Source organism: Xiphophorus couchianus, chromosome 14 (genome assembly GCF_001444195.1).
Source record: "Xiphophorus couchianus chromosome 14, X_couchianus-1.0, whole genome shotgun sequence".
In the NCBI taxonomy this organism is placed as follows: domain Eukaryota; kingdom Metazoa; phylum Chordata; class Actinopteri; order Cyprinodontiformes; family Poeciliidae; genus Xiphophorus; species Xiphophorus couchianus.
In genome coordinates, this window is record NC_040241.1 from 3,245,249 (window position 1) to 3,273,009 (window position 27,761).

The 27,761-nt window shown below is 39.5% G+C and overlaps 1 protein-coding gene and 1 long non-coding RNA gene across 3 annotated transcripts in view; one reads left to right on the plus strand and one right to left on the minus strand.

The window, feature by feature from the left end:
• The window catches only part of nat16 (N-acetyltransferase 16), a 33,442-nt gene extending 7,819 nt beyond the window's left edge, over positions 1-25,623 (plus strand). Inside the window, exons 2-6 of one of the 2 annotated variants that reach the window (XM_028038340.1) lie at positions 10,763-10,989; positions 18,024-18,249; positions 19,859-20,083; positions 20,183-20,517; positions 21,374-25,623. In XM_028038340.1, coding sequence (XP_027894141.1) covers positions 18,034-18,249; positions 19,859-20,083; positions 20,183-20,517; positions 21,374-21,602 — 1,005 coding nt within the window. In that variant the 5' untranslated portion in view covers positions 10,763-10,989; positions 18,024-18,033 and the 3' untranslated portion in view covers positions 21,603-25,623. The remainder of the gene's footprint in view (positions 1-10,762; positions 10,990-18,023; positions 18,250-19,858; positions 20,084-20,182; positions 20,518-21,373) is intronic. The other variant, XM_028038341.1, reaches the window with a different exon arrangement.
• Positions 4,682-23,120, minus strand: LOC114157405 (uncharacterized). Its single transcript, XR_003598151.1, has 3 exons — positions 23,022-23,120; positions 6,149-7,421; positions 4,682-5,874 (listed from the first exon to the last, which is right to left on the minus strand). It is a non-coding gene; the product is annotated as an uncharacterized LOC114157405 (long non-coding RNA).
• Positions 25,624-27,761: the final 2,138 nt, after the last annotated feature.

Here is a 27,761-nt window from a genome sequence, read left to right on the forward strand (position 1 = left end):
GGAGTGGATCCAGCTCCGAGCTGCGCTCTAACACATCAGGGCCCTCCCAGTGCAGAATGGCGACCTGCCAGTGTGCGATGGTGTTGATGCTCTCCAGCCGCCGCTTCCTCTCATTGATTAAACTGGCCACTTTCTTCATAGCCTCATACGCTTGGCTGACACAAAACCAAAAACTATATTTTTTTGCAAGTATAGTTTACTTGCAAAAAAGTACATTCTGAAAGCAAACCACACCAAACAGAAGAAATAAAGTCTGCTTTTGGTCTGGACTAAACGAGAGGACCAATGGACTTTCCTGCTGTGAATACAGCCTAAGAATACCTCAAGGATTAAAGAGAGCTAGACAGGGAGTGATGAGGAGAATGCTAATACTCGGGTGTTCCAAGTCGAACCTTGAAGGCCTGGCATCCTGCATTTTTAAGTTCTCTCCCTCTCAGGTTGTCAATGTTCTACAGAGGCCTGTTAAAGATCCATCATTAGGTCCACTTGTTTTGAATCGGGGAGGATTGTGGCCCTTGGGGACCGACTTTGGACACCACTGTGTTATACTTTTGTCAGTAGAGATGAATGGTGTTCTCTCTGTCATTTGTGGTGCTTTTGGTTAACAAGTGATTGCTGACTTTTTGTATGTGCCAAATTAATTTTCAGTTGTGACTTTAGCTTGTGACAGATCAATACATATTTGAATTGATCATTTCCATTTATTGACACTTACTTATGTGGACAAACACCACTGGCGTCTCCTTGAGGCGCTATAACAGTGATGGCATTTATAGCACACACCTCAGCCTTCTGTTCTGTAACAGGTTTGTGTATAAAAACAGGTGTAAACTTGATGGCACAAGCAACCAGGATTGCCTTAGCGAAATGAGCATCACAGCAGACGCAATCCATTTAGCATGAATATGAATATGCACAACATGTACTTATCATCAAAAAGGATAAAATAATTGGGAGTATGTTATGCAGATGTAATGACTTACCACCTACAATGTGATTTATTAAAGGGGCAGTATTACTGTATGTACTATCCAGGCCGTAGTATGATTTTATAGCACAATGAAATAACTATTGTCCCTTTTCCACTGGCTCTACTTCAGCAGCTCTGCTCTGCTCTGCTCTGAAGTGATCACGTTTCCACAGACCCGGCTAGGCCCGTGTTGCCCTGCAACGGACTGGAAACCTGTCCAGCGTGTGCCCCGCCTCTCGCCTGTTGACATGCACCAGCCCCCCCTCGCAAAGCCTGCCAGGATAGATGTGATCAGATAATGGATGGAACAAATATGAAATAAAATTATTGTAAAATAAATGAAAAATATCCCCCAACAACACCAGTTTTGAGCTGTACCTAATAATTGACATGACAACCGCTCATGCCCAAAAGGAAACCTCCGACAAACATACAGTATTATTATAGCAGAGACAGTGAAACTCAGTGTGCTACACTGTGCTAGACATTTTGTGAGTCTTATTAGCCAACACTGAGGCAAGAAAATTCTCCAAAAAGTCATACATCAGGTCTGTAAGGTTATTTGCTGGAGACAACAGAGAAGTCATCCAAGTCTGAATCCAAGTCTTTTGCAACCAGAGGAAGAATGATGAGGGATCCAAAGTCTCGTTGGACGTGAGTGTGAATGCTGTTGGACGCATTTTGCACTTGCAAAAGCGGGTGAGTAATGACTTAAATAATATGAGCTAGAGAAAATCTTGACTTCAGGAAAATGCTTAAAAATAAACAGCAGCATAAAAAGGTGCTTACATGTAAATGCAGCAGTTACTGGAGGTCAGTAGCTACTATATTTACTGGTCTGGAGCTATGTATGGAATTTACCTACATGAATTGAAGTATAACTACTTCCCCGTAATTGTCTTTGATTTGACTATCAATCATACAGTGTCATTATGACAAAAAATGGGATGTTTACCTTCGTCTATTACCTTCATACAGACGAGCAGGAGGGAGAGGCTGCAGATCTCCGTTTCATTCAACTGGACATGAGGTCGACTGCAGGCCTTGATGCATCTCTTGCATTTTTCTAGACTCCCTTTGGGCTTTGGAAATGGAATAAATGGCATTTAAACCACAACTGAAACAATTGAAACAGGTAAAACACTTCATCTCTGCCCTAAGAGCCCTCAACTCTTCTTAGAAACAGCACAGTGAAAACAAACAACGCAGTAATACATAGCACAGCTAAATATGTAAAATAAGAATTAAAGGCCTGCTACTGTATTAAGTATTTCCAGATTTTTTCTTTGCTTCCCTCATTCAGCTACAGAAAGATACATTGGAGACTTCCAGTGCAATAGTATAGATTTCATTGGGCGCACTACTAATGAAGTACTGTATGTGCAACACTGTCATTTTTTTATGAAATGTAAGTGGCAGAGGGGTCTGGAAACACCCAAAGATTGCAACATGAGTGGAGGGCCGCAAATTCACTCCAAGCACAGAAAACAAAAGCCTTCCAAAAATAACGTGAGAAAACTTCAGAGACAAAAGCCACTACATTTATCACATCCGTCTTCTGAGAGCCTCAGCTTGGAACAGTGAATTCTATGCAACACTTTAAATTAAATTAGTTCAAGTCATGTGCAAGACGTGGTGGAGCACACCCTGTTAAATCCCTGCTCCCAACGGTCGTCGCTAAGGTGTCTTCCCAGTTCCTTCTGTCATGAACCTTTGGTGTTAGAATGAGAATCACAACTTAAATCTTGAATCGATTTGTATGACATCGTCTCCCCTCTGTGCTGGGTCAAACTGAAGTAAACCTTCCTGCCCAGGCCAAGATGTAAAAAAAGAGAAATTATAAAACATTTCTGACACAAAATTGCGACTTTAAAAATATCAAAAGCTGTGAGGTATAGGGATGTCAAATTTATTAGATAAATTGGGGAAACTAACAAATATCCTATCTGAATATGGTTCACTCAATTGCTTAATACCTTTATCATGTCAAAATTAAAAATTGGTGTCAATTAGAGAAGGAGGAACATACAGGTGTTAATGACATGGAGGGGAGAATGAATTTAAAATGTCACCTAAATTGGCACCAAATCTAAACAGCATTGTGTACAATGCAACTTTATAAGACAAAGAGGACTAAAATGAAGCCAAAACAGAAATTTCTTTACACAATGCACTGAAACGATTGTTGAGGCCTCTACCTGTGTCTTCTGGAGTTTCTGACGAAGCAGATCAGGCTGAATTATGTTAAAGGACACGATGCTCACAGCACTGCCTGCTCTGTCCAGATGACAGTGGGCTTGTTGAAGCAGGTGTATGATGGCATTATCAACTCCAACTCCAGGGAAATAAGCAAACAGCTTATGGTCTTGATATGAGCTTGTCTGTTTACTCAGGTGGGCCAACAGGAGTCTCTCCAGGACCTTCATAATGTGGGATGTCAGGGAAACTGGTCTATAGTCGTTGATGACTGATGGGTGAGTTTTCTTTGGTACCGGAACCAAGCAGGATGTCTTCCACAACAACAGAACCTTCTCTTGAGTCAGGTTAAGCTTGAACAAATGTTGCAGAATCCCACAGAGCTGCTCTGCATTTTCAGACCTCCAGGACTCTGGGGCTGACGCCATCCGGATTGCAGCATTGTTCCGGTTTGGTCTCTCCAGCTGCCTCTTTGTCTGACTTCTAGATACAGAAAAGTGGGAGTTGGAGGCAAAGCGAGCAGCAGCGTCTCCTCATTCGGATGAAGACAAACTTGTGGAAGCAGAAGAGGTGAAAGATAAAATATCAGAGGTTTGACAGGAAAGCTGTGGGTCAGAGGAAGGTGGGATGTTTGTCTGGTTGGGGACAGAAGAGGATGATGATGAGCTTGTTCCTTATCTGAACCCATTAAAGAATGTGTTCAGCCCATTTGCTCTGTCAAAACTTTCATCTACCTGATCCTCCTTTTGCTTGAAGCCTGTGATCTTCTTCATCCACACATCTCTACAGTTTATTCTCCAGATTCTTCTTGCTATTTGTAATCTTGACTTTGAGCTGCTTCTGTATAACTCCCTGTCTCGCTCCCTAAAGGTTTTCTTTTCATGATCAACAGTTCCTTTAGTTCACTGGTGATCCAGGGTTTGTTTCAGGGAAGCATCTCACTGATCTGGTGACGATGGTGTTTAGTTTATATAGACGGTCACACACTCAGTCATGGCACTGATGTCCTCTCCATGTGGCTGGCAAAGAGCAACCCAGTCTGTAGACTCAAAACAACCCTGTGGGACTTCTTCAGTTTCTTGTGACCACTGTATGTGTGACTTTAATTGCATTTCATATTTAACGGAAACACAGCAATTTTGAAATTGTGTTTTTTTTAGCAGAATATCCAAAACCTTTTAGGCAGAGTTTTATTGGAAACGCAGTAAGACTTAGAGACTTAGGTAAAGTTCGGCAGAGACCTGCTAGCAAATCTTTTGATTCAGATGTGTTGAAGAAGGCAGAGAACAAAAATATGCAGGATACCAGCCCTGAGGACTGACATGGCATAACCACTGGAGTGGACGAATACACAGTAATGTAAATATATGTTAACTATTATGCAACTATACCAAAACATGATGAATGATAAAGGGGTGGTATAATGTATCTTCCAGGGACATATTGGCCTTTTATAGCACAATCATGTAGTTATATGTTACATTCAATTATTAAAAAAAATTCTGTATACATCAAATATAGCCTAAAAGAAATTTGACTTTGCAATTTGATGCCTTGAATTTGACGTCTGTCTCTTTAAGAATCTCCTCTTTCCGGTGCTCCAAACATCATCACTGTTCCTCTCCATGATGCTGTTTGCAGCCATTAGGAGCTTTTATCTATGAGTGCATTTCTTGCTGAACACATGCATCACCAGCATTCAGGGCTGGATTGATATATTACTTTATCAATATGATTTTGTAAAACAATTACTATGTCATATTGACAGGAACTCTTCTCCTGCTCACCTTTTTTTTTAACCATTTCTTAAAATTTTTGAAATATTTAAGGTGATTTTATTTAATATATGGTCTTTGTGATGCTTTCTTAGGAGTTCATTGTTTTTCTGAACACATACGTTTTTACATGGCAGAGAGGTACCGCTCCCACTATTTTGTATGTCGGTTGTAAGAAAATGAGTCTTTATTTTGTCACAGAATGGCTCAGAGGGGGCTCTGGAAGTGAGGAATTAGTGTTTGAATATTTGATTTGCCAGATGAATTGATATAGTTTTGTTGCTTACTTGTAGGTGTGAAAAACAAGAAGGCACAGGAATACTTTGCAGGGTGTTAGAGGAATAGCAAAGACATGTTAAATGGCTTGTGTGAGTTGTGGAAGGTGAAAAAGCATTTTGTGTCGGTTTGTTACTTTTGACTGTGCAGATAAACAGCAGAGAAGAAAGATGAACTGTTTAGACTTCCCTAAACTGTTGGCTGTTGTCAGGGGGACCACCAGGAAGTTTGGGTCCCATGACAAAAAATGAATCCCCCCCCCTCGCCTTCTCACCTACTGTCATCACGATCTTTTGAGTCTATCTGATTCATCAAAAGCTTTAAATATTAAACTTTACAGGGTTGCAACTGTCTTGCTTCCTTTAGTCCAATATCGGTACTAGCACAATATTTACTGCTGGTGAATTCTACATGCAGCTGTGAGGATCTTGGGTTTCGGTGTTTGTATTTTGGTTAATTTACACAACTGTCTCATGCTGTTCCCTATTGGTTCCAGTTTCCTGATTGTCTCCAGTCTGTATTTAACCTCACCTGTGTTGTCGCTCCATGTTGCGCCGGCTGTTCCTGAGTGTTTTCTGGATTTCTGACCACATTAAATAATTTTTCCTCCACCTCAACTCTTCCTCATCACCAACTCCACTTCATGACAGCAGCGGTCTGCAGACAGTACAAATGCACTAAAGTCTAAATCTTACTCTCTATTTTTAATTAAAACACAATTATTCTACACAGTATTGAAATGTAAAAATCATAGACACTTAACGTTGATTAGTGTAAAATAAAATTTGAACTTTTGACATGTACAGCTTTATAATTAAAACATATTAACATAATCCTCTTAAATTTGCGAAAACAGGTTTCTGATCAAGATGAGAGCAAATAAGTTCTGGAAACCCAAACTATTCTCAAATATCACATTTGACTGACTCACCAAGAGCCCAGCGATGAGCCTTCAATGGACAACATGGGAAGACTGTCTGGAGACAAACTGGACCTGAAACAGTTTTTAATTTATTTTGTATTCTGTTATAGAGTCACAGGCAACGGGCAAAATATACACAAATCAAATCAGACTTCTCAAAAAAAAATTTGCTGCTGTTACCACCTCTTCAGTCTATCTGATCCATCAAAAGCTTTACATATTAAACTTTAAAGACTTTAAAGGCCTGATGGGATTTTGTTCATTTCATTTAGGAGAACCAGAGTGGCGAAGGTGGTAGAGAAAGTGGCACCATATATCTGTAACATACCTGCTAACTAAGATACTTGATTTGCAAGTACTTTGCTTGAACCTACACTAAGTAAATCAGTTTTGCATAATAATCACATTTGAAACCATGTGATCGGATCCCTACGTCCGCTCCCTTCGTGGGATGTTTCTTTGGGACAGCGATGATGACAAAATGTTTGAAGGAGGATGAAACCTGGTTTCTGATATGGGCGATGTCAGCAGCTGCCCAAGGCTGCTCTTCTGTAGGGCGGCATGAGCTCTCTAGAAATGCATTACAAATCCTGTTTTTCCAATATGTGGGTGAGCTCTGGTCTGCTGGGAACCCTCTGCCTGGTGCAGTCCATGGAACCTGCTGCTGATGTCTGACCAACAGCTTGTGAAATTAGGATTCTCTTGTCTCCCTAGTGGACTTAATACAAATGCACTATGCAACTACTAATGATAATGATTTTGTGATGTAGCTTGGATCCTGTTGAATGACCATTAATTGGAAGAGGTGTGCTTGGTCTACTATTGTGAATATTTCACAAATTGGAAATATACATAAGCCCATTTGTTTGTGTCGAAGTTGTTAGCCATTTGCTATGTCAGTGTTACTGTCCCTTAAACACTTAGCTTTAGCTGGGAAAGTTATGTTAGCCTTCTGTGATTACTTGCATTAGGCTCATCTCAATATTGTTTTTACAGCCTGTTGAACAGGGATGGATCAATATAAAAATTATTGCTAATATCAATATAAAAATTAATACTGCGTTTATGGCTGATAACTAATATGTGCACATGTCATTTGTTATATATGTACAGTATTTCCATACACTTTCCACACCATGTAAAAGTGACCACAATGCTTTCATTACTTTTCTGCTTCAGTGAAACAGCCATTAATCCTGCGCTGCGTCACCATCAGTGTGGTTTGACTGAAGAACCACACGGCAGCCGCCTCCCTTTCACAAACACACACACACACACACACCTACACACACACACACACACACACACACACACGCCAACAAGATGGAATGCTAGCAGCGGCCCAGTTTTATTTATCTGACCAAAACTCATTAGGTTAGAAAATGACAAACTGATGTTAGTGTTGATATGTAAATAAATTTAATTTATATAAAACCTTAGACAAATAAAATTCATAAATTAATTCATGCTAAACAAAGCCACACACCGATAGAACATGACTCAAAACAAAAACATCATGACCATGAATTTCTACTACTAAATAACCACTGTGAGCATTATGAATGTTTGATAATGATACAATTGATACATCATGTATCAATTGTTCTGTATGGTGTCTCAATAAAAATTAAGGGGCACTTCTGAAATATTTTGGAGTTTGTTGAAACTGAAACGTATGTGAAGTCCACTATGTCTCAGAAAGTCCTCAGTAACCTCACAGTCATCAGCATATCAACCATACAATCACTCAGAGTTTATTGAGGATAATAGTCTAAAATATATAAGAGTATGTTAGTGTCTTACTATGTGAGTTTATAGTTGCTTACATGTTTTTCAAATGAAATATTAAAATCAATTTTAAGTGTGCCTGGGATGGCACACGATAATTTATATGACCTGTCACGGCGCAGCAGGTAGGGAGCAGTTTATGATGTGGGAGGCAGCAATGGTTTGTACATATGCCAACATTTCTTTCTTCTTTATATGAATGAAAAAGGCTGCTGAATTGGAATTACATGTGAAGAAATCTTTGTCACATCACAGGAAGAACAGTTAAATGAAGTAAGAAAACTGAAATTAGAAGTTAACACAATACCGGAAGCAAGAACACAATTGCAAATACTGAGGTTTAGCTTAGAGAACTTTGATCATATTAATAAAACCACCAAACCTATGGCAAATCAATTGAAAAAGAATCAGTGACAGCAGCAGTACATCAATAAATGTTCCATAAGAAACGGTTTAAATAACCCCCTACTTGGGATTAATAAATGAATGAAAACAGAACAGGTTATGTAGTACGTAGCTTTAATAATCACTGAACTCCATGATGCCGTCAAAACTATTCCCACTGGCAGAGCTCCAGGACCTAAACATTTCCTGCAGAATCCCACAGAAATACTCTGACACTGCTGCTCTCAACCGTCCAACGGACGATCACAGAAATTCTGCGTAGCCAGTAAAAGCATTAAAAGCATTAAAGATAAAAACTTATGATGACATGGTCCACTTCCTCATCTGACCTGAACCCAGTTGAGAACTTGTCGGAAGTTCTTAAACAGGAGACAGTACAACTCTAGTCGGTCTTTAACAGATCAAGAAACAGAAACTCCATGAATGGTAAGTTTAACACTGTTATCGAAAAGAAGCATGGTCACCTTTTTTTTTTTTGAATGTCAGAAATGTTTATTTGAAATTTTTTTAGTTGTTTGTTTAAAAATCTCACAAAAGAAATTTAAAAAAGTGAAATTGGATAATGTGTATGTTTTATGTAATTGCACAATAATTTGGTACACAAGTAGAGTCCTCCAAGACAAGTAAAAGTCTTTAGGAGGTATGACCTAAAACCAACAGAAGAGTCTACCTTTTTGGATCAAAAGGTCATTTTTGAGGGTTTTTGACATTTTACCAGCTTTAATAAACTTCTCTTAGCTATTCTGCGGTATTGTCTTAAAGCATGGCATATTAAAATTTCTAGTGGTTATGGTGTCATGTGGGATGTGGGTGTTTGGAGTGGGGGTTGTGTGGGTGTGTTCTTACTGGGATTTTGGGGGCGGAGCTCTCATGAGGGTGTCCCCCTCTGGCTGGGATTAGTGACGTCTGCGTTAGGGGGCATGTGCTCGATGTTCGTGTGTTGGTTGGGGGTGACCCGGTACTCAACCTCATCACCCTCACTGATACAGCTGAGTCATCCAAGAACTTCTGTAGATGACCAAAGATTCAGATAGGTCCATGCTATTAGGGAGGTCTGCGCCAAGTTGGCTACTAGGCTACTTTGGATACCCTTCCCTTTGTTCTTGGTTCATAATAATCATAAAGTTCAACTGCCATGTGTCCGATTGGCCCATTGACCTGCATGTGACAGTATTTGGGGTGGCAGTTAAAGGGTTAAGTAAGATTTTAAATCCAGACAGGAGCAAAAGTCTCAGAGTGATTCTGAACTCCAAGTCCGAAGACAAATTTGCTAGGGTCACCATTAATGTCTGGCGCCGGAGTAAAGGACAAAATGCTCTGAGATAGAGAGAAATTATAATGTTTTTTTTTCTAAAAAGAAAGAAAGAAAGAAAGAAAGAAAAGACAACAGAGAAATAAATCATACAACATGTATTGCTGTCTCTCTTGTTCGTTCTACTTATTATTTGGGATTCATTGACAGGGTACATGTCCTGTACTTCTGTAGTGTTCATCAGGGCCAGAGGTCCCCAAAGTGCTTCACACTACATTCAGTCATTCACCCATTCACACATACATTTTTCTTCTGCGCATTTTTAAGTATTGCATTAGAAAAGGTTCATGGAAGATGCAAACTCAAAATAACTTCCTCAATTTTGCAAAAACGTTTTTACATAAAAGAGTTCATGTTCTAAAGCGGAGATGTAAACACAATTGCCAAATCAGTTCTGACTTAACAAACTTCCAGGGTCCAAACCTCCAGCACAGCGGTGTAGAAGTGTCAGCCTGGAGTGGCCGACCAGAGGCAGTCCAGCCTGGGACGTGAGTGCTGGGACACCAAACCAAATTGGAGGGGAGGACTCTCTCCACTTTTCTGAGACATGTGGTCCTTGCTAGTTTGCATCAACATCTGACAAAAATTATTTTTGTGCAATCTGGTTGATTCGCTCCAAACCACTAGATGGAAACACGCCTAATATGCATTTTCTGTTTTTTCTTTCTTGCAACATTTTAAATATGTTCTCAAAATTCGCTTGACAATTGGATGGAAACATGCTATTCACATGTTAATGGTGGTAACCTACTACACATTACCGACAGCTGACCTTGGTCAGTTTGATAGAAATGAGGCTGCCATGTATCTGCTATATAAAATACAATAATTAAGGTCCAGACTGTTGTGATCCTGCAGTGTGGGTGTTCTGAGTTGTGTGAGTGTGAGTCATCTGCTCCCTAGAGGATCTCTGTGGCAGTGCGTGGGAATCTGGCAGCCAGCACACCTGGGCGACAGTTCCAATCAAGCTGCCAGCAGCATTTAAGGAGCAGCGGAGCCTTCATTCAGTGTCTGATGATTAACCAACACTGGTACTCTGAGCTCCTTGTGCCTCTTTGAGAAGACTAACCCTCTGAGTTTCTCCTTTGAACTTACCTGGTGTTCTCTTGTGTCCCCAGGTTCTGATGAATTCCTAATGGTTCCTCACTTTGGAGAATTTCCTGAGGAACAAGACATCTTCTGGATCTTCAACGAATGGCACGATCGCTTGGCGCTGCTCCCGACACCGCCCACACCTGCCTGCCTACCCGCTCCCTGCTGGACATAAACCTTTGGGTTCCTCAGCTTTAACTGGTCACCAGCAGGATCCCAGCCCATAGACCAAACTTCAACCTCCCCTAACACAGTAAGACTCATCTATTCAAGATCATTTGCTTTCCTTTGGCAAGCTTCTAACCAGTCTCCCTCTTTCAGACCCTGTGTAGCGCCAGGCCCCTAGAGAAGACATCTTTTATATATATTCATTTGTAAATAAATAATTTTCTTTACCTTGTGTCCAGCGTCTGATTCTGCATGTGGGTTGAACGGCTTCAAGGGTTGAGCAGGACAGACAAAGCCTTTAAGAAGCAAATTGCCTTGTTGTGGCGTATGTAAGGGTGGCTAGATCATAACATGAAGGATCCATCCTTTTCAGACCTTAACCAAAACTTACTTACTTAAAATTAAATAACCCAAATGACAGACTTTCCTTAACTAAAACAAAAAACTAAGTGCACATAATCAGCAGTTCATTCCTACAAACTTCTCAAATGCTTTTAGAGACAGGACAGTGTGGCTGGTTTGGATGAGCAGAGGATGGATAGTAGAGGTGGGCGAATTGATCCAAAATATCTATCAGTACCTAGTCGGAATAGAATTAATACTAGCGTGGTAAGATAGTTTCAGATTCCCTCTTGAAATTTAGTTTTTTGCTTTGCACTTTTGCAATAGAGGCGGTCCAATCAGAATGCCTTCTTGTGACGAGGGGCTTCTTGACCGTCTCAGGTTCTTTTTGCTCAGGCATCTGAACCACATGACCTATAGACAGAAGATTTCTATGTAGTGTTTTGACACTGCCATTTCTGTCTTCTTGAACTTTGTAAAAAGGCAATCTTGGTCGCTTAGGTGGTAGGTTTCCAGCAATCTTTGACTTCTTGTCAGGCCAACATTTTTAACTAAGACGTCATCTTCCATTTTTACGCGATTCCTTAAATGATCATAGTGAGCCTTGTTTCTGAGATGACTTGTTAGCTGTTTCAGTAGCCAGCTGATAGGCTTCCTGCAATTCCTTTTTCATTTTCTCCACATACTGGAGATAAGGTATTTCACTCTATCCCTCATCAACAGTCCAGATGTCATTAAGCAGCCTTGCCTCTCTCCCATACATTAAGAAATATGGAGAGTATTGTGTGGTATCATCTTTTGTACAGTTGTATGTGTGTACTAACTGACTGATGTGCTGACTCCATTGCGGTTTCTTGACAGTTTGCAATATTCCAGACATAGAGAATAATGTCCTGTTGAAATGTGGGTGGTAGGGCAAAGTCTAATTTTCTTGATTTTTATCTAAAATCCTTCTTTGCATCATCATCTCCAGATGTTCCACAATCGTCCGCAGAGCAGAACCAGCCTTCTTTATCAAGTTGTTGAGCTTTTTTAAATCCCTGGTTCTGACGCTGCTGCCCCAGCAGATGATGGCAGAAAAGTGATGCTCTCAACACAAGACTTTAAGGATCTTAGGTAACAGGGCAGGTAGAGAAACCCAGACATCCCAGTTCCAAGCAACTTTCTTCAGGTCCTTCTGGGGAATTACAAGGCAGTCCCAGGCCAGAAAATATTGATGGTGCCTCTAGTGAGTTCTGGGTTTGCTCTGTGGTGTCCTTCCACTGGAATGTGCCTGGGTAACCAGGAAGGGGGGCGACCCAGAAGGCATCCTGATGGATGATGATCTATTTAATAAGAAGGAACCATGGCTCGAGCTCCTTGCACCTGGAATTTCATTTGTTTGGTCATGATCCATATCACTGCTGTCGGTGAGGGTTGGAATGCTGTTTGGCTCAGCTTTTCGTTTACCACAACAGACAGGAGATTTGCCTGCACTACTGCAGACACTGCCCCAGTTCGTCTGTCAATTTGCTGCTCCATCCTCCTCATGAACAAGATAACTAGATACTTTAATTACTCCAACTAAAACAGAGGCTGATACTATGAGCAGAGGGAGCAGTGCACCTTTTTTTGGTTGAGAACCATGGCCTCCAACTTAAGGACCCAGCATGGTCGGATCGAAGGCAAATTGTCGACATGCGGTCATGTGGTGTTTGGATGTTTGTTTTTAGACAGACCCTTCAGGATCCATAAGATATGCCACCCCATTCCATTGCAGTACACATCATGGATCAACTATTATAAGTTCACAGGTTCAGAGGAGGAATATATAACTGATGGACTGCAAAGTCTCATTGTATTTTTCATATTAAAAATTAGAAAGAAACTCATCAGTGAGCCGTTCTCCCACTGCACTGAACCAGAACCGAGCAGGAGCAGTTTGATATTTCAGTACGTACTTCCTTACGGTCTCGAACAATTGCTCCTCAAGATCAACTCCGACTGTGACTCAGTGGTGTTCTGACTAAGTGCACGCATGAAATTCAGACCAATCACACAACAGGTTTGCATGAGGGGCAAAAGGTTTGCCTGGGTGGGTTGTGACAGGAAGGGGCGGACGACATGAGGCTGACAACAAAATAACACAATTTTCATCATACAGTTGCGACAAATCAAAGTGATTTTGTCAGTTTGGCTCAATCATGCAGAATCCTTTAGAGGAACTAACTTTCTTCTCAGTCTTCAGTGCATTGCTAAGTTCCTGGTGAGAAGAACAACACCATTTGCAAAAACCAAAGATGAGACCTTATAGTTCCCTAACCAGACATCCTCCACTCCACAACTCCAATCTACAAGGACCAGTAGCCCCCAAAGCCACTCGGATACGTCACACTCCTGGGTGGACCTGACAAAGTTTTATGATGCAGCAGCGGTTCTGCAGAATAATTTATATTAATAGTTTAATAAAAATGTTATAACCCAAAGAGGAAAACTAATGGTAAGTTACTTTACCAAATATTTTGTCCTCTGCAAAGAAAATAAAATCAAATCATTGGACATGTGGATGAAAACTACATCATGTTTTGATATTGCAAGATTTAGAAGCCAAAATCTAATTACACCCCGGTGTATGTTTTATGATTGTACAGTTAGTTGTATGCAACTGTATTGACAAGCTGGTACCTTTAAGAATTGCAGTTATTACCTCTTAAACTGTATTGACCCAACTGACGTCAGCGTATATATATATAATTTTTCAACAGTCATCGTTAGCTAACATGTACAGTACTACAACAAACGTTGACGTTGCTCTGGATCAGAATCTGCTGCGAGTCACTGCTCACAAATTCCATTTGTGTGGAGTACACTGCCAGCCAGATGGAAAAAGCCAGCAGAAGCATGAGAGGATAAAAAGAACAATGAATCAATGAGTGCATGTGCACGAACGCGAGACAGAAACAGGAAAACAAAACAGCATCCAGCTCAGTGACAGGACAGGACCAGACTATTCAGCCAATGTCCTCTGAATGATGGGAAAATACCAGCGTCTGCATAGAGTAACTGCGTCTATCTGTTGTGACTAGACTTTGTTTGGACTGCAAATGCCCGGTACAGCTCACATGACCCTTTGATAGTTTATTGGGACATGATTATTGGAGCAAACCAAAACTCTTAACTATGAAAGTGCTGTTCATGTTTGATGCAGCGCCTGTCTCATAGAGTTGTAAGAAGTGATTTAACTAAAAAAAAACAACTGATTCTAAAATCAACTTTTTAAAATGAGGTAAATTCCTTCCTTTCATGCTACACATTATGTGACTCATTCAATTGTGGAGGGACCAGGGTGGGACTAAAGGAAAGATTATTACTTATTCGTTCTAATTTGTTGTCTCTTCCTGCCTTCCTTGTTAATTTAGCTGATCTTATGGATCTTGACCTGTTTGCGTACTTCTTCATATCATTCACGTAATGACACAGGGCTTCAAGGAAAAACATATTTGTAAGCATGGAAAACTATTCAGGAGTCAATACGTGGATTGGACTAGGTAATATGAGGGTTCTGTTGCAGAAGCCGAGGATGATCCCGGACTACAGAGGAAATTCTTGGTGGGAAAAATTAAGAAACCAAAAAAACCAAAAGCAACCCTTCGCAGGTGGGCAGAGGCGACCTCTGATGGATTCAGAAAGTAAAGTCTGTGTTTAAGGTCCCAGAATCTCAAGGAAAAGTGGAGACGCACAGAATCCACTTTGAAGTTTGCAGTTTCCACACTCAGTGATTATTGTGGGTGTTGGCCTGCTGTGTTTTCTGAAGTCCACAGTCAACGCAACATCCACCAAGAAATTTCTAAAGCACTTCATTCTGCCTTCTACCGAACGTTTTTAAGAGATGCTGATTTCATTTTCTTGCAGAACTTCACATCTACAGTTGAAATCAGATATTTGCATTCAGTGAATTAAAAAGACAAATTTGTTTTTGTCATTGTCTGAAGTTCAATCACACCAAACGTTTCTTGTTTTAGCTTGGTAAGAATTACCTAAATTATTTCTATTTGCTAAATACCAGAAAACTTGGTGAGAACATTTTTAGAATTTTTTTTCTAACTTTCCTCAAATTCAAAAGTTTACATACATTTGATCAGTATCAGGTATAACTGTTTTAAACTGGATTTCTTGGGTCAAATGTTTTGGGTCTGACACTTTGACATGATGGGGACGTCAAAACAACTCATCCTTGGGAACAATTTACTGATGCTTGAAGAATCGTTTGTTACACAATTTAATGTTAAGCAGCTTCAAACACACTATTAAGCTGAGTTTGGAGCTGTTGTCCTGTGAGCCTTCTGTTAACTCAGAAACCTCTCCTCTGAAACTGTCATGGCTTTTTGTCTGCCAGACCTTTTCCTGTCAGTTTGCCCCAGTTTTTATGTACCTTTTGATGACAAAGGAAATTGTACTCAATGACACCTTGACTTTCTTTGCAATATCTCTGTGACACCTACATTTTTAAGTGTCCTGCCTCTCGTCCTTTTTAATTGTCTTTTTCCCAGTATTGTACAGTATTGTACTGCAGTACTAAACTGTTTAACAGATTCTCACAAGGGTGTGCCAGAACAATGTGCTCCAGTGCTACTTTTATGCAAACCCAGGGGCTTGTAGGAAATCCAGAGAATCTGGAAGGCCTTTAGGAATTAGTAGCACCAGCTTTTAGCTTTTTTGATCAATCTCAATTGCTGCAGATCAGCTTTAAATTGTTAACCTGTGTTCACAGAGAAAGTTCTTTTTTGCATAATCCTGAAATGAACATTAATTTTCAGTCTGGGGTAATCTTACTGTTTTTTTTGTTGTTGCTTTTTTTAAGCTGGCAGTTCACCACTTAGCTTTGTACCATTTCAAGCCATTTGTTGAACTTGCAATTTTTGAACTGCATTAAAATCTGGAAAAAAAATTGTATTCTAAAACTTTTGACTAGTAGTCTTTGACCCCATTTCATTATCTTGGTTAGTATCTGGTTGTTTTATGTATATATATATATATATATATTTGCTGTATTTTTTTAAAAGTCCAACCGAGAACTGTGCTTACAAATGAGCTTTTGTTGATAACCTTTGTACAAAACAACCGTTGGATTGTGTTATCTTGTAACAGTATCCTATATGCTGCCCTTGATCAAATAAACTTCATTTACTATTACACTCATTTGACTCATTTATTTATTTTAGACAGGAAAAGATGAAAAGAAATCGGGCTTGGCTTAGCTTGAAGGTTTGCAAACTTTTAATTGACTTTTAAGAGGTTTGCTGGCCTCAACACTACACTCACAGTTTCGAACCGTTGCTCCTCAAAACTATCCATGCTGATCTCGTAAAGTTTGTCCAGGAGAGTGTGACAAGAACAGGCAGACGACATGAACCCAAGGACAAAATGATGCCATTTCTGTCAAGCAATTGCAGAAATAAAAACTGATTTCTTCACATCGGCCTTCGAGAAGGATCCAGCTCCACATTGAACTGTCACTAGAAGTTCGCCTATTGATTTATTTATTTTTTTTTAAATCTGTGCATCACTTTCACATTTACACTTTTATGATTTACAGATATTTGCAATAAAGAGCTGGTCCATGAGTAATATTGCTCACTATTTCTAGAAAATTGAACATGTTAAGCTCAGAAAAATGAATTCATGACTCATAGGCAGTGATGGCATAGTTACTTTGAAAAAGTAACTTTAATTGGATTTCTGATTACTCCTTGAAAAAGTAACTTAGATTACTAATTACTTGATTTGGAAAGTAACTAAGTTACATCAAAAGTAACTTTAGTTACTTTCAGCAGCTGCTAACAACAACGCTCCGCCACCTGTGAAAATTACATTGATCTTTGCCAATACTTAATTGCAAGTAATTTTATAAAGGTAATATCAACAATGTGTCTCCACTTATAAGGTTGAACTGTAGGAGATATTTTTGAATGTTTACAACAGTACAAAAAAAATGTTAGTAATTTGTGTGTTTTTGTGTGTTGAACTATTGTCTGGAAAACTCTAAGAAGGAGTTTAGTTGCACAACTTTACGGACTCATTCACTGGTGGCTGTTTTCACGTTTATTGCGCTGCTCATATTAGTCTCAATGTTTCCAATGTTCTGGATAACTCGACGTAATTCACAGGTAATATTGACATTAACAAAGACACAGCAGGACGGATCATCCGGGAAATGATGGACAGGGAGAGCCTGAGTAAAACTACCTTAATGACGGACAAATTCTGGGATTTATGATGAGTCTCTGCTTATTTCCAAGCCCAAATGAGCAACTTCACTTTCAAAAACGAGCTCAAAAAGCGCAGCCCGCCACTCATTAAATTTGCTAGCGACTTAAAAAAAAAACAAGCCCAAAGCCGCTTATAATAATCGAACTTGGCGACAGAAATTCAAAATAGTTCCTGTTTTTCTACCAACAAAATGCGCATCTCCCTCTTCCCTCCATTGTTTACGTTTCTGTCGCTGCTGATGCTGTCGCATAGAAACGGCGATCACTCGACAAGACGCGTAGAGGAAATAAAATAAAGTTACAAAAGAAAATAGTAACGCACAGTAACGCAAAGTGGTTTCGACAAGTAACTGTAGTCTGACTATTGGATTTGAAATAGCAACGCGTTAGATTGTTACTGAAAGCAGTGGTCCGACGTCAGTAACACGTTACTGACATCACTGCTCATAGGTAAGAGCTGCAGGATGTCTTTGCTGAGCTTCCTCTTTGATATTTAAAAATGCATTTCCCTCACTTTTTATCTCATCAGTTGCTGCAGGATGAAGATTGATACCAACCTGACCATTCCTCAGCTTCCTGAGGCCCTCTCCCAAGCTGGTCTTCAGTTTGCTATTGCCACTGAGGAGGACTTTGATGAAATTATGGCAATGAGCAAGGACATCTATGGTGGTCTGGACTACCTTCCCACCAGATACACCAGCTGGCTCCAGGAATCCAACCGCACAGTTATTCTGGCACGCAAAGAGGGGAAAGTGGTGAGTTTGCTACTAGCTCACATCTTCATACAAATATATCTATTCATCAGCCGCATTATTAAGAACACCTTGCTAATACTGAGTTTGATCATGTTTTACTTTCAGAATTGCCTTAATTCTTTGGTTTCAACTAGGGGTAGAAAAAAAACTCTTTATGCATATTTTTTGTAGCACATCCATGATGTAAAACTTGTGCTGGAACTTGAGTTCCAAAATATCTCAAAGGTGCTTTGTTGGTTATCTGGGGGATGTGGTGCACAACAAACCTGAAACAACCCATAGGAACTGTTCATCTGCCTGTTTCACCTTTTAACTTATTTCATGTTGACTTTTTATGAAGCCACACATTGCGAGATTGAAGGGATAGTTCTGGAGTAATAAAGTTTTGTTGACTTCTGGATAAATTGTTGCCACTTCTTTCTTAGATATTTTTTATGTTGTTGATTTCCTTTCAACTCTTCTTCCAGTTTCTCTTTACAGTGTGTTTTGCTGTAGCCTGTGAACAGCTTGACCTCAGTCATATGAAATAAGTCTAGATTTTGCTATAATTGTTTTTTTTTCTTAGGATTTGGTTTGTTGGGCCAACCTAGAGTCGCAAGAAAAATATCCTCACCTCGACACAACCATCAGCCTGCATTGCTGATGCATTGAGGATGGCTCAATGTGTTCTAGTTGCTTGTGCCAAAAGTTTACCATCAAAATATAACATAAAAAATTGTTATTGTAACATATACAGTATGTTATGTGATATTTATAGATGCTATAGGCCCAAATGCAGAGAGACATAGGCAGCAAGTGAATATGAAGACTTAATAAAGAAAAGACGGGGAAAGAAAATGCAGGAAGCAAGGGCAGAACAAAAAGTAGTCCATAAAAAAAATGCCAACACAGAGATAGGGGAAGCCGGGGAAGTAATGGAGCATGACAGGAGGAACCAGCAAGGAATGTGAGCTGGAGAGGGATTTAAATACTGGGAGGGTGAATGCTGGAACAAAAGACCTGGGCAGACTGAGGAGAGAGAGAAAATGGCACAGGGGGCGAGCGAGAGCACACAAGAGACTAGGAAATTAACCTAAAGAATACCTGGAGCTAAGAAACATATTAAAACTAGAGTGACTGAGGAATTACTAAACAGACACACAGCTGACCTTATTAAAGAACAGGAACTAAGGAACACAGAAATGAACTAAACCCAAAACCAACTGAAACAACCCAACATCCTGACAGTTTATCTGTTCATTTTCAATTTTGGTGAGGCTGTGTCCATAGCGTCCTTTTGTCCGGGTGTGCTCCTTTGTTGTGTCTCTTTTCCATGCCATTCTTAGAGATGGTTGTGTGTGAAAGTCCCAGCAGCTCAACACTTTTAAAATATTCACTTAAACCCCATCACTGAACTTCTTTGAGTGGTCTTCGCTATGTCTAGATGCACTGTAGCTAACATAATTGGAGAAGCTGCAATATTATTTACATTTACACACCTTTATATTTGCTCAATTATTCGTATTGCTTCATTTATGTCTGTGTGTCACTATACACAAAGGATTAGAGTTTTAATGAAGACTGTGCCATTTTGGTCACTTTTTCTTTTCTTGTTCTTATTCTTTGGTAGATTGCTCTGGAATCAGTGTGTGTGATTGATGACGGGGAGACGATGCTTGTGGAAGGTCTCCGTGTCGCTCCTCAGGAAAGGGGGAAGGGCATAGCGGGAGTTCTGCTGCGCTTCTGCTCCGAGTTGGTCAAATCCAAGTATCCAGATGTAAAAGTGACCCGCCTGACTCGTGACGATCAGCTTGGGCCCAAGGACTTTGAAAAGTATCGCATCATCACCAAGCAGGTACAATTGGCAAAGCAAGCCCTAGAAATACTTTTGTTCTCTTTCTCTCTCCGTAAGCCGTTTCAAGAATTAAATGAATGCATTCCCTGTACTCCACAGGGCATTCTGCTGGTGCGTTTCAGAGCTGAAGAACTCAAACTGCGACTTCGCGAAATTATTCCGAGTGCCGGCATTCGTTCTTCACAGCAGCCCGGTCCTCCTCCTGTGCTTCTCGATCAAACATCTATCCATCAGCTCTACCTGACCACTGACTTGATGCACGACGTGCTTCCTAACGCCACCATCATTCAAGACTGGCAGCCATTCAAGCTTCTACCGAGCAACGTTGCGATCCTGCTGAAGAAGGAAATCGACTGGCTGGTGGATGATGTGTCCAGTCCGACTGTGGCCAGCCTCTGTACCTTCCCTTTCAAGGTGCCCATTGGAGATGATTGGTAACTTTTCTTATTTTTTCATAGAACAAGTTAAATAGGTCCTTCAAATTAATCATCACATAATTACGACTATTTTAGAGGACATTTGCCGCAACATTTCCATCTTCTCAATATGGACATAGTTAGGTGAAGAATAAAACATTGACTACATATTTAAAATTGCCTAGATCCCCGGTTCTCAGACTGCTTCCTATTTGTCTTTGTATGTCTTACACATAACTTTTTGAAACAAGTTACGGAAAATATGGAATGCTTTCACTATATTAATTTACTTTAGATGCACTTGTAATGCAACAGATTTAGACCTCACATATAATAAGGAAAGCAGGTTTAATGGAATTAAATTAACCTGCACATCTACCAAAGAGACGGATTATAAACAAGCACCGTTTTGTATATTCTGTAGATATATATATATATTTACAGTACAGACCAAAAGTTTGGACACACCTTTCTAATTCAATGACTTTCCTTTATTTTTATGACTATTGACATTGTAGATTCACACTGAAGGCATCAAAACTATGAATAACACATGTGGAAATATGCACTAAACAAAAAAGTGTAAAACAACTGAAAATAGCCCTTATATTCTAGTTTCTTCAAAGTAACAACAAAGTAGCTTTGCACACACTCTGCATTTTCTCGATGAGCTTCAAGAGGTCGTCACCTGAAATGGTTTTCACTTCATAGGTCAACCTGCCCTGTCAGGTTAATAAGTGGGATTTATTGCCTTATAAATAGTCATGAAATTAAAGAAAACCCATTGAATTAGAAGGTGTGTCCAAACTTTTGGTCTGTACTGTATATATATATATTTATCAATAAGTAAATGTATTCTTTTCTTCTGACACAGGTATTACCTGAACATTGACATGTTTGGTAAAGACCTGAGTTTGGCTCAGCAGCAGTTCCTGCGCCACCTTCAGCGCCACACAAACCACCTGAAGGGTCATGTGATGTGCCAGATATTCCTGGAGCCTGGTCTTTGGAGGCCCATGACTGATTTCTGTCAGAACACTTTAAATGTAGATTTGGTGAAAGAGTACACTGAGCAATGTGTGGTGGAGTCAGATCTGATCTAGCAGAAGAAGTTAAACGAGGTAAAGACGGAAGAAAGGAAGAAAGAAAAAAATAGAATTCAAATACACTAAAATAAAAAAATTTAAAAAAACATTTTTTTTTGGACAGAAAGATACTAAGATAAAAAAGTATATTTTAACAAACATACATGCTGATATATTTTATTCAATGGAAAGTGAACACTTAGGGGGATCATTAATGCTGCATAGTCAAAAGAGTTTCCTGCAGGTCAATAGCACAAATATTTTTGGCAGGGTTGTTCTGAACGGAACCTTGCATAAAGTTCAATGCATGCAAAGTTAGAGACTTCTAGTGCTAAATCTGAGGAAAATTGACATTTTCATTGTGTCAGTATGTTTGAGACAAAAAAACAACTAAATAGTAAATCTAGTGTAAGACAAAAATCATAACCTTCTTAGCTTATTAGTGTACTTGATGTTAGCTCAATTTTGTACATCCCGTTTGTTTTAAAGAGTTAAGAGGAATGGAAAGAGTTGTTTCGCTGGTAGCAATAATGCATTCTAGAAATAGTACAAGTGTTCTTTTATTTTTGAAGAGATAACAATCCCTTTACCTCATTTTCAAACCTTCTTCTTCTTCTGCTCTTTCTGTAAAAACTGAAACTTTATATATGTTTAAAGGCTGAGTTGGGGTTACTAAGTCTGCACAAGTTTAAAGGCACTTTAACAAAAACAATGGAGGTGTTGAATTATGAGAAGGGATAGTTCAGGATCAAATAAGAATTACAGATTCCCTTCATTCCGGTAGTCGCAACAATAACTAGGGTTAGGAATATCAGTTTAAATGTGCATTAAAATTATGTTAATATGCTCTGATATAAATACCTGATAGGTTTAGGGGTCTTCTGAACTTGACAAAATGCTCTACAAGTAGAAACCATTTTTAAATTTCACTTGGGGCCAGATGCTTCTTCCCCTTTTTTCAAGTTTTTGACTGTAAAATATGTATGTAACAAATCTAATGTAAAAGAGTCACTTCATTGGTACAGTGTTGTGCTAGGTAATCTTAAAAAAAAAGAAAAAAAAAAGTACTCCGATCCAGCTTTATTTATGTTTTAAATTCAGTTTGGCCTGCTGCACTGCAGCTGGTCCTCCTCTGTCCGGCAACACAACGCGGACGGAAAGTTTAAAAGTGTTTGTTTATTCTGTTACTAGTTTTGATGAGCCTCCAGTTAATATTCTCGCTTGTAAAGAAAGAATATTATATTTAACAGGCGATAAAAAGAGGGATTAAAAAAACCTAATCCAATAATCCCAACGTGCGTCCTTCCAGAGACGCGTCAAAACCCGCCTGTCAGAGTCTGCGGCTAAACGCACGCAGACTCTGAGCAGTCGGTCGGATCACGGCAAAGGAAAACACTGCGCTTCTGTTAAATGGCATCAGGCTGCGCACCCAATCACACACACACACACACACACACACGAAATATACATATTCTTAAGAAGTGTATGTTTTATTGTTCTGATTTAAGATTTCTCGTTTTCACTCCGATATTGAACTGCTCCCACTGAGAACTCTGCTCTCACACTGATTTTAGTGCCTCTTGCACAAATGCATTCTGCTGTTTGTCAGAAAGCTCCACAGATGTGCACTCTCATGTTTGTCCTCTATGGATCAACATTACCGATACAGGCATTAATATTAGTTCTGGATCGATACTAGAGTGGTACTATTACTTTATTAGTGTTGTCCTGTTTATTAGTTTTTTTTTCTTTACTTGCAGTAAGTTTAACAGTAGACTTCCTTCCATAAGTGCAAGCAGCCTCTCATGTACAGCCGCAGCTGAACACACGTCTGGGTTTTCGACAGGAATTTGATCCCAAACGCGCAACCAATCCGTTCTGAAACGTTTAGCACTGATGGAGGTAAAATCTCATGTTTTACCTCATTAAGCAATGACGCTGGTACAAAGTACCTGTTTTGGACGCTCTGCTCTTTGTGTTTTACATGTAAATAAAACATAACATAAAGCCACCGCAGCTTTGCTCTGTTTAGCAGCTCCCGAGTTAGGACGGATTTTTACATCAACTTAAAATCCAGCGTCTTCCTGATCTGGTGACAGCCAGGATTCTGGTGTCATACCGATTCTTGCACCATTTTTTTTTTTTTACCCAGTGCTCTCGGCTGAGATTTAAGTAGGTCAGGCTCTTCAACTGGTTAACGTTGTGATCATGATAAAATTGACATTGCCAGGTTTAATCGCCACTGTTTCAAAACACGAGAGACTGAATGAAAACCTTTGTATCTCTTCCCATTCTATGTATCATTAAGGATTGCAATGAAGGCTTTTTAAAATGCATTTTTCTCAGGCTTATCCGTCTGTACTTCTCTACAAACTGCAGCACTGCAGACAGACAGGAGGCCTGTTGATTACAGCTGAAGGGCAACATAGTGGTTTGATTTAAAGGCGCAGTATTATGTCTAAATTGACTTCTTGAGCTTTACGTCATGGTGCGGTGTCATTCCCTCATCAAAAACGTGCCCATAGAGTTGCTTTGATTCTTTCATGAATGTTTGAGAAATCCTTGAACTTCCCATGGCAACCGTTCAGGTTTTTAAGACGCCTGGGGGAACTAAAGGCTGCCTTTCACGCACAGCTCCTCTCCAGAGATGTAGTTTCCAAGCTTCTGCATTACAGTGCTCTCTGCTCCTTCAAACTAGCAGCAGCAATTAGCAAACACATCTGTTCAGCTCATTATATGAACTATTTCTCAGTTCAGTCGTCTGATGAACGTTTGCGAACGCTTCACAGCGTAATGTTGACGCGCTGGAGGCAAAGTGTGGGAAAGAGCAGGAACGTCTTAAAAAGGCAGAGGCCCAGTTACAAGAGGCTAAATTACAAAGTCAAACTTCTCTCGAGTTATGTTTGATGTATACAGTAGTTTTATAATAAGTGATAGTGACAGTTACTGTGTGCCTATAGAAAACACATAATACTGCTCCTTTAGAGGTTGAACAAGTTCACAGTTAAAAAAAGAACTCTGATCAGTCCAGGCAGAGAAAGACAGCAAATTATTAGATGTGAACATCGCCTCTCTTTTCCTGCAGCCATTTACTTACACTTCTAATAAATCTATTTTTAATCAGAACACTGGCCAACATGTGCAGTGTTTTAGGAGAAGGGAAACGTATTTGTTCTGCACAGTTGCCATTAGAAGCCACTGTGGGCGGTTTTAGGAGTCAGGTCAGCTTTGAGGTGGAAGGACGGAGTGATGAAGGTGTGTGCCTTGTCCTGCTATTTAAATGTTTTTTTTTAGCATGTCAGTTGTTTTTTTGCAATTTAAAAAGGGGACTATTCAAAGTTTTTAAAATTGTTTGATATTTCTAAAAACCCATCTTAAATAAGCTCTGTAAGTACATAGTTCATCGTAGTTACTATTTTTGAAAATTTGCTGAATACATTGGTTGTTTTTTTTGAAGACATATAGCTGCCATTATTCAGGTTACCAACGGAGGTAACATGGAGTGTGTTGTTCTGTTTGGACTCATGAAGCTCACACCCATTTTATCAGCTCCATGCACTGTATTCACACTGTATTTAACTTTATTTCTTTGAGTCAAAACAAGAAGTATCTGCAAATTGATTCTTAAAATATTTAAACATTATTTTACATGTTGTTTCACCAGCAATGGAAGAGAAATAAAAACAAGGAGACAGCATATATCTCTGTAGTGATTTGACAGTATTTGTTCAGACGTTCAACATGTGAAATGTAACAGGACCACCATCATGTCTCCCTTTCATCACACATTTCCCTATTAAAGTCACCTTGGTAGATTGTTCAAGTTCCTTCTGCAGGTGTGACTGGCAAATGTTCTGATAAAGCAGTTTCTGTCGCTTAGTTACCCTCGTGACTAAAACAATTCCTAATTGTGCTCTGCCTCCTTTTACATCACTGCCGAAGACGCTTAGACAAACTACCTTTTACTGATCTACGACACTCTCACATCCCATAAAAAATTTATTTCGTTCTGGTTAAATAAAGCAAATTAGCAAATCTATCTGCATGTCTGTGTGAATTCTTTTCTTTTTTGATGCCGATCTTAAAACCGATCAAGTCACATGTGGTGATTCCTAAACCATTCAGTGGTCACGTTCTGCCATCCGGGCGAAGGGCACCGTTGGACCAATGAGCTTACAGACATTCATTTAAAATGGGTTTTAAACTATTTTTTTTAAAAAACAAAACATCTCAAGTCTTAGAAAGCCATCATTGTGGTGCTTCAGTGATCAGCTTAAAATCATTTGGGGTCAGTTTCATACATGTGATGTCTCATCGTGGTTTTAAAAGATACATGTATGTTAGTCAAAATAGAGGATACTTCTCTCAGGAAGCTGTAGCCGCACACTTAGCCCAACCAATAGCTGTAGATATAATCACAGCTGCTCAGCAGTGAGTGGATTCTTGTCTATTCAACTACACATTCCAGAAGACACAGGTTTGTGTCACACACTGTGACAGCTATGAATGTGGAGAAGGTTTGTCAATTGATAAACATACGGGTTAAGCAGTAAGATAGTTCCCCCAACTCCATCACTCTGTTCTTCCAACCCTGAGCTGGCTTGACTCATCAAAACATCTCGTTTTCCCGACAGGTCAGACCAGAGGTGCTGCACTCTGTGGGGAGGCGTAAATAGGATCATACCAACTTATACCAACAGAACAAATATCTTTACTCGGTTTACATGTCGGCGTGTACATGCATGTTTTTAAGAACGGTGTACGTGTTTACAGTTTACAGTTCTCGTTCAATTTGGTTAGTTTCCCATAATCTGGGATGAATTCCGAATAAAACCAGCACATTTCAAAGAACACGAAAATGTCACAATTATTCAATAAAGTCCAGTGAGATTGTACAGATTTTTTTTTTCTTCAACAAGAGAACAGAAAAAAAAACCACCTGCGGCCATAAAGGACACAGCATCATGTTTAATCCTGCTAACAGACACAATCTGAGTAAAGGACCAGAAATGAACAAAATGCAGAAGGTATTTTGTACATGAGACACTCAACATGTACAGAAAAATGGCTCCGTGGAGAAGCCATTCATTTTTGCAAGCCAGATGTTTTTGGGACGCGAGATCTGACTTTTGAGTGGAAACATTAAGATGTTATAATTTAAAATATTTGTTCTCGTATTTTGGAAGAATATTTTCCCAGTAAAGGAAGGTGTCAGACACCAAGCATATACTTTATTTATTATTTTTTTTTGCATTAAATATTTAATATTCATAGTTAATGCATGTGGTAAGAGTTTTGTATGGCTTAGTAACATCTTTACACTTTTCAATCTAGTTACAGATATCAATTTGGATTCTTTTTTTACCACTTATATCACAAATTATACATATTATGATTGATTATTCAATCGGTTATTACGCAAGAGAAAGCTATATATATTTTACAAATATTTTCATTACCAGAGTTTTGTACACAATGCTCAGGGCACCAGTTTGTCTGTGGGGGAGGGTGGGTGTGGATGCTAAATACCCCACTTCCAACGGGGTCAGGATTCCTCGATTCTTCACCAAGACCACGTTCAGAATCTAAAAGGGGTTTCTGGACAGCGTTGTGCCCCTCCTGTGTGCCGTCCTCTGTGACGTAGCACACCGTTATTTATGCACCCATCACTTTGAGCCAATGACAGCCTAGTTAGGACTGTTACAAAAACAGACAAGGCTGTCCCTTTTTCTACACCTAGTCTCTTTCAAGCTTCATCTAGTCGTTGCCTTGGTGACAGTAACAGCAGGGATCGTTTTGACAGACAGATGCTTTGCTAACGTACCCATGACCCTTGAACATTTTTACAGTTTGTCACGTTTAAATTGAGTTAATACCTCATTTTTCAATTGGAATTGAAGGAGAAGACCAAACATGATTGGGAAGTGGCATGAAAAGGAAAGAAGGAAGTATAATATATTCAGCCCCTTTGACCAAACACTTTGTAGAACCACTTTTCACTTCAGTTACAGTTCCTCGGACTTCATAATGCCGCCAGTTCACTGATGTTCTCTGGCAAACCTGAGAACTTCAAGAAACAGACTTAAATTGCACACATCGGACTCAGCAGAAAAGAACACATACCTCATTTGTCACATTTTTATTTTCATAAAAAATGTGAAAGTTGTGTATCGCTCA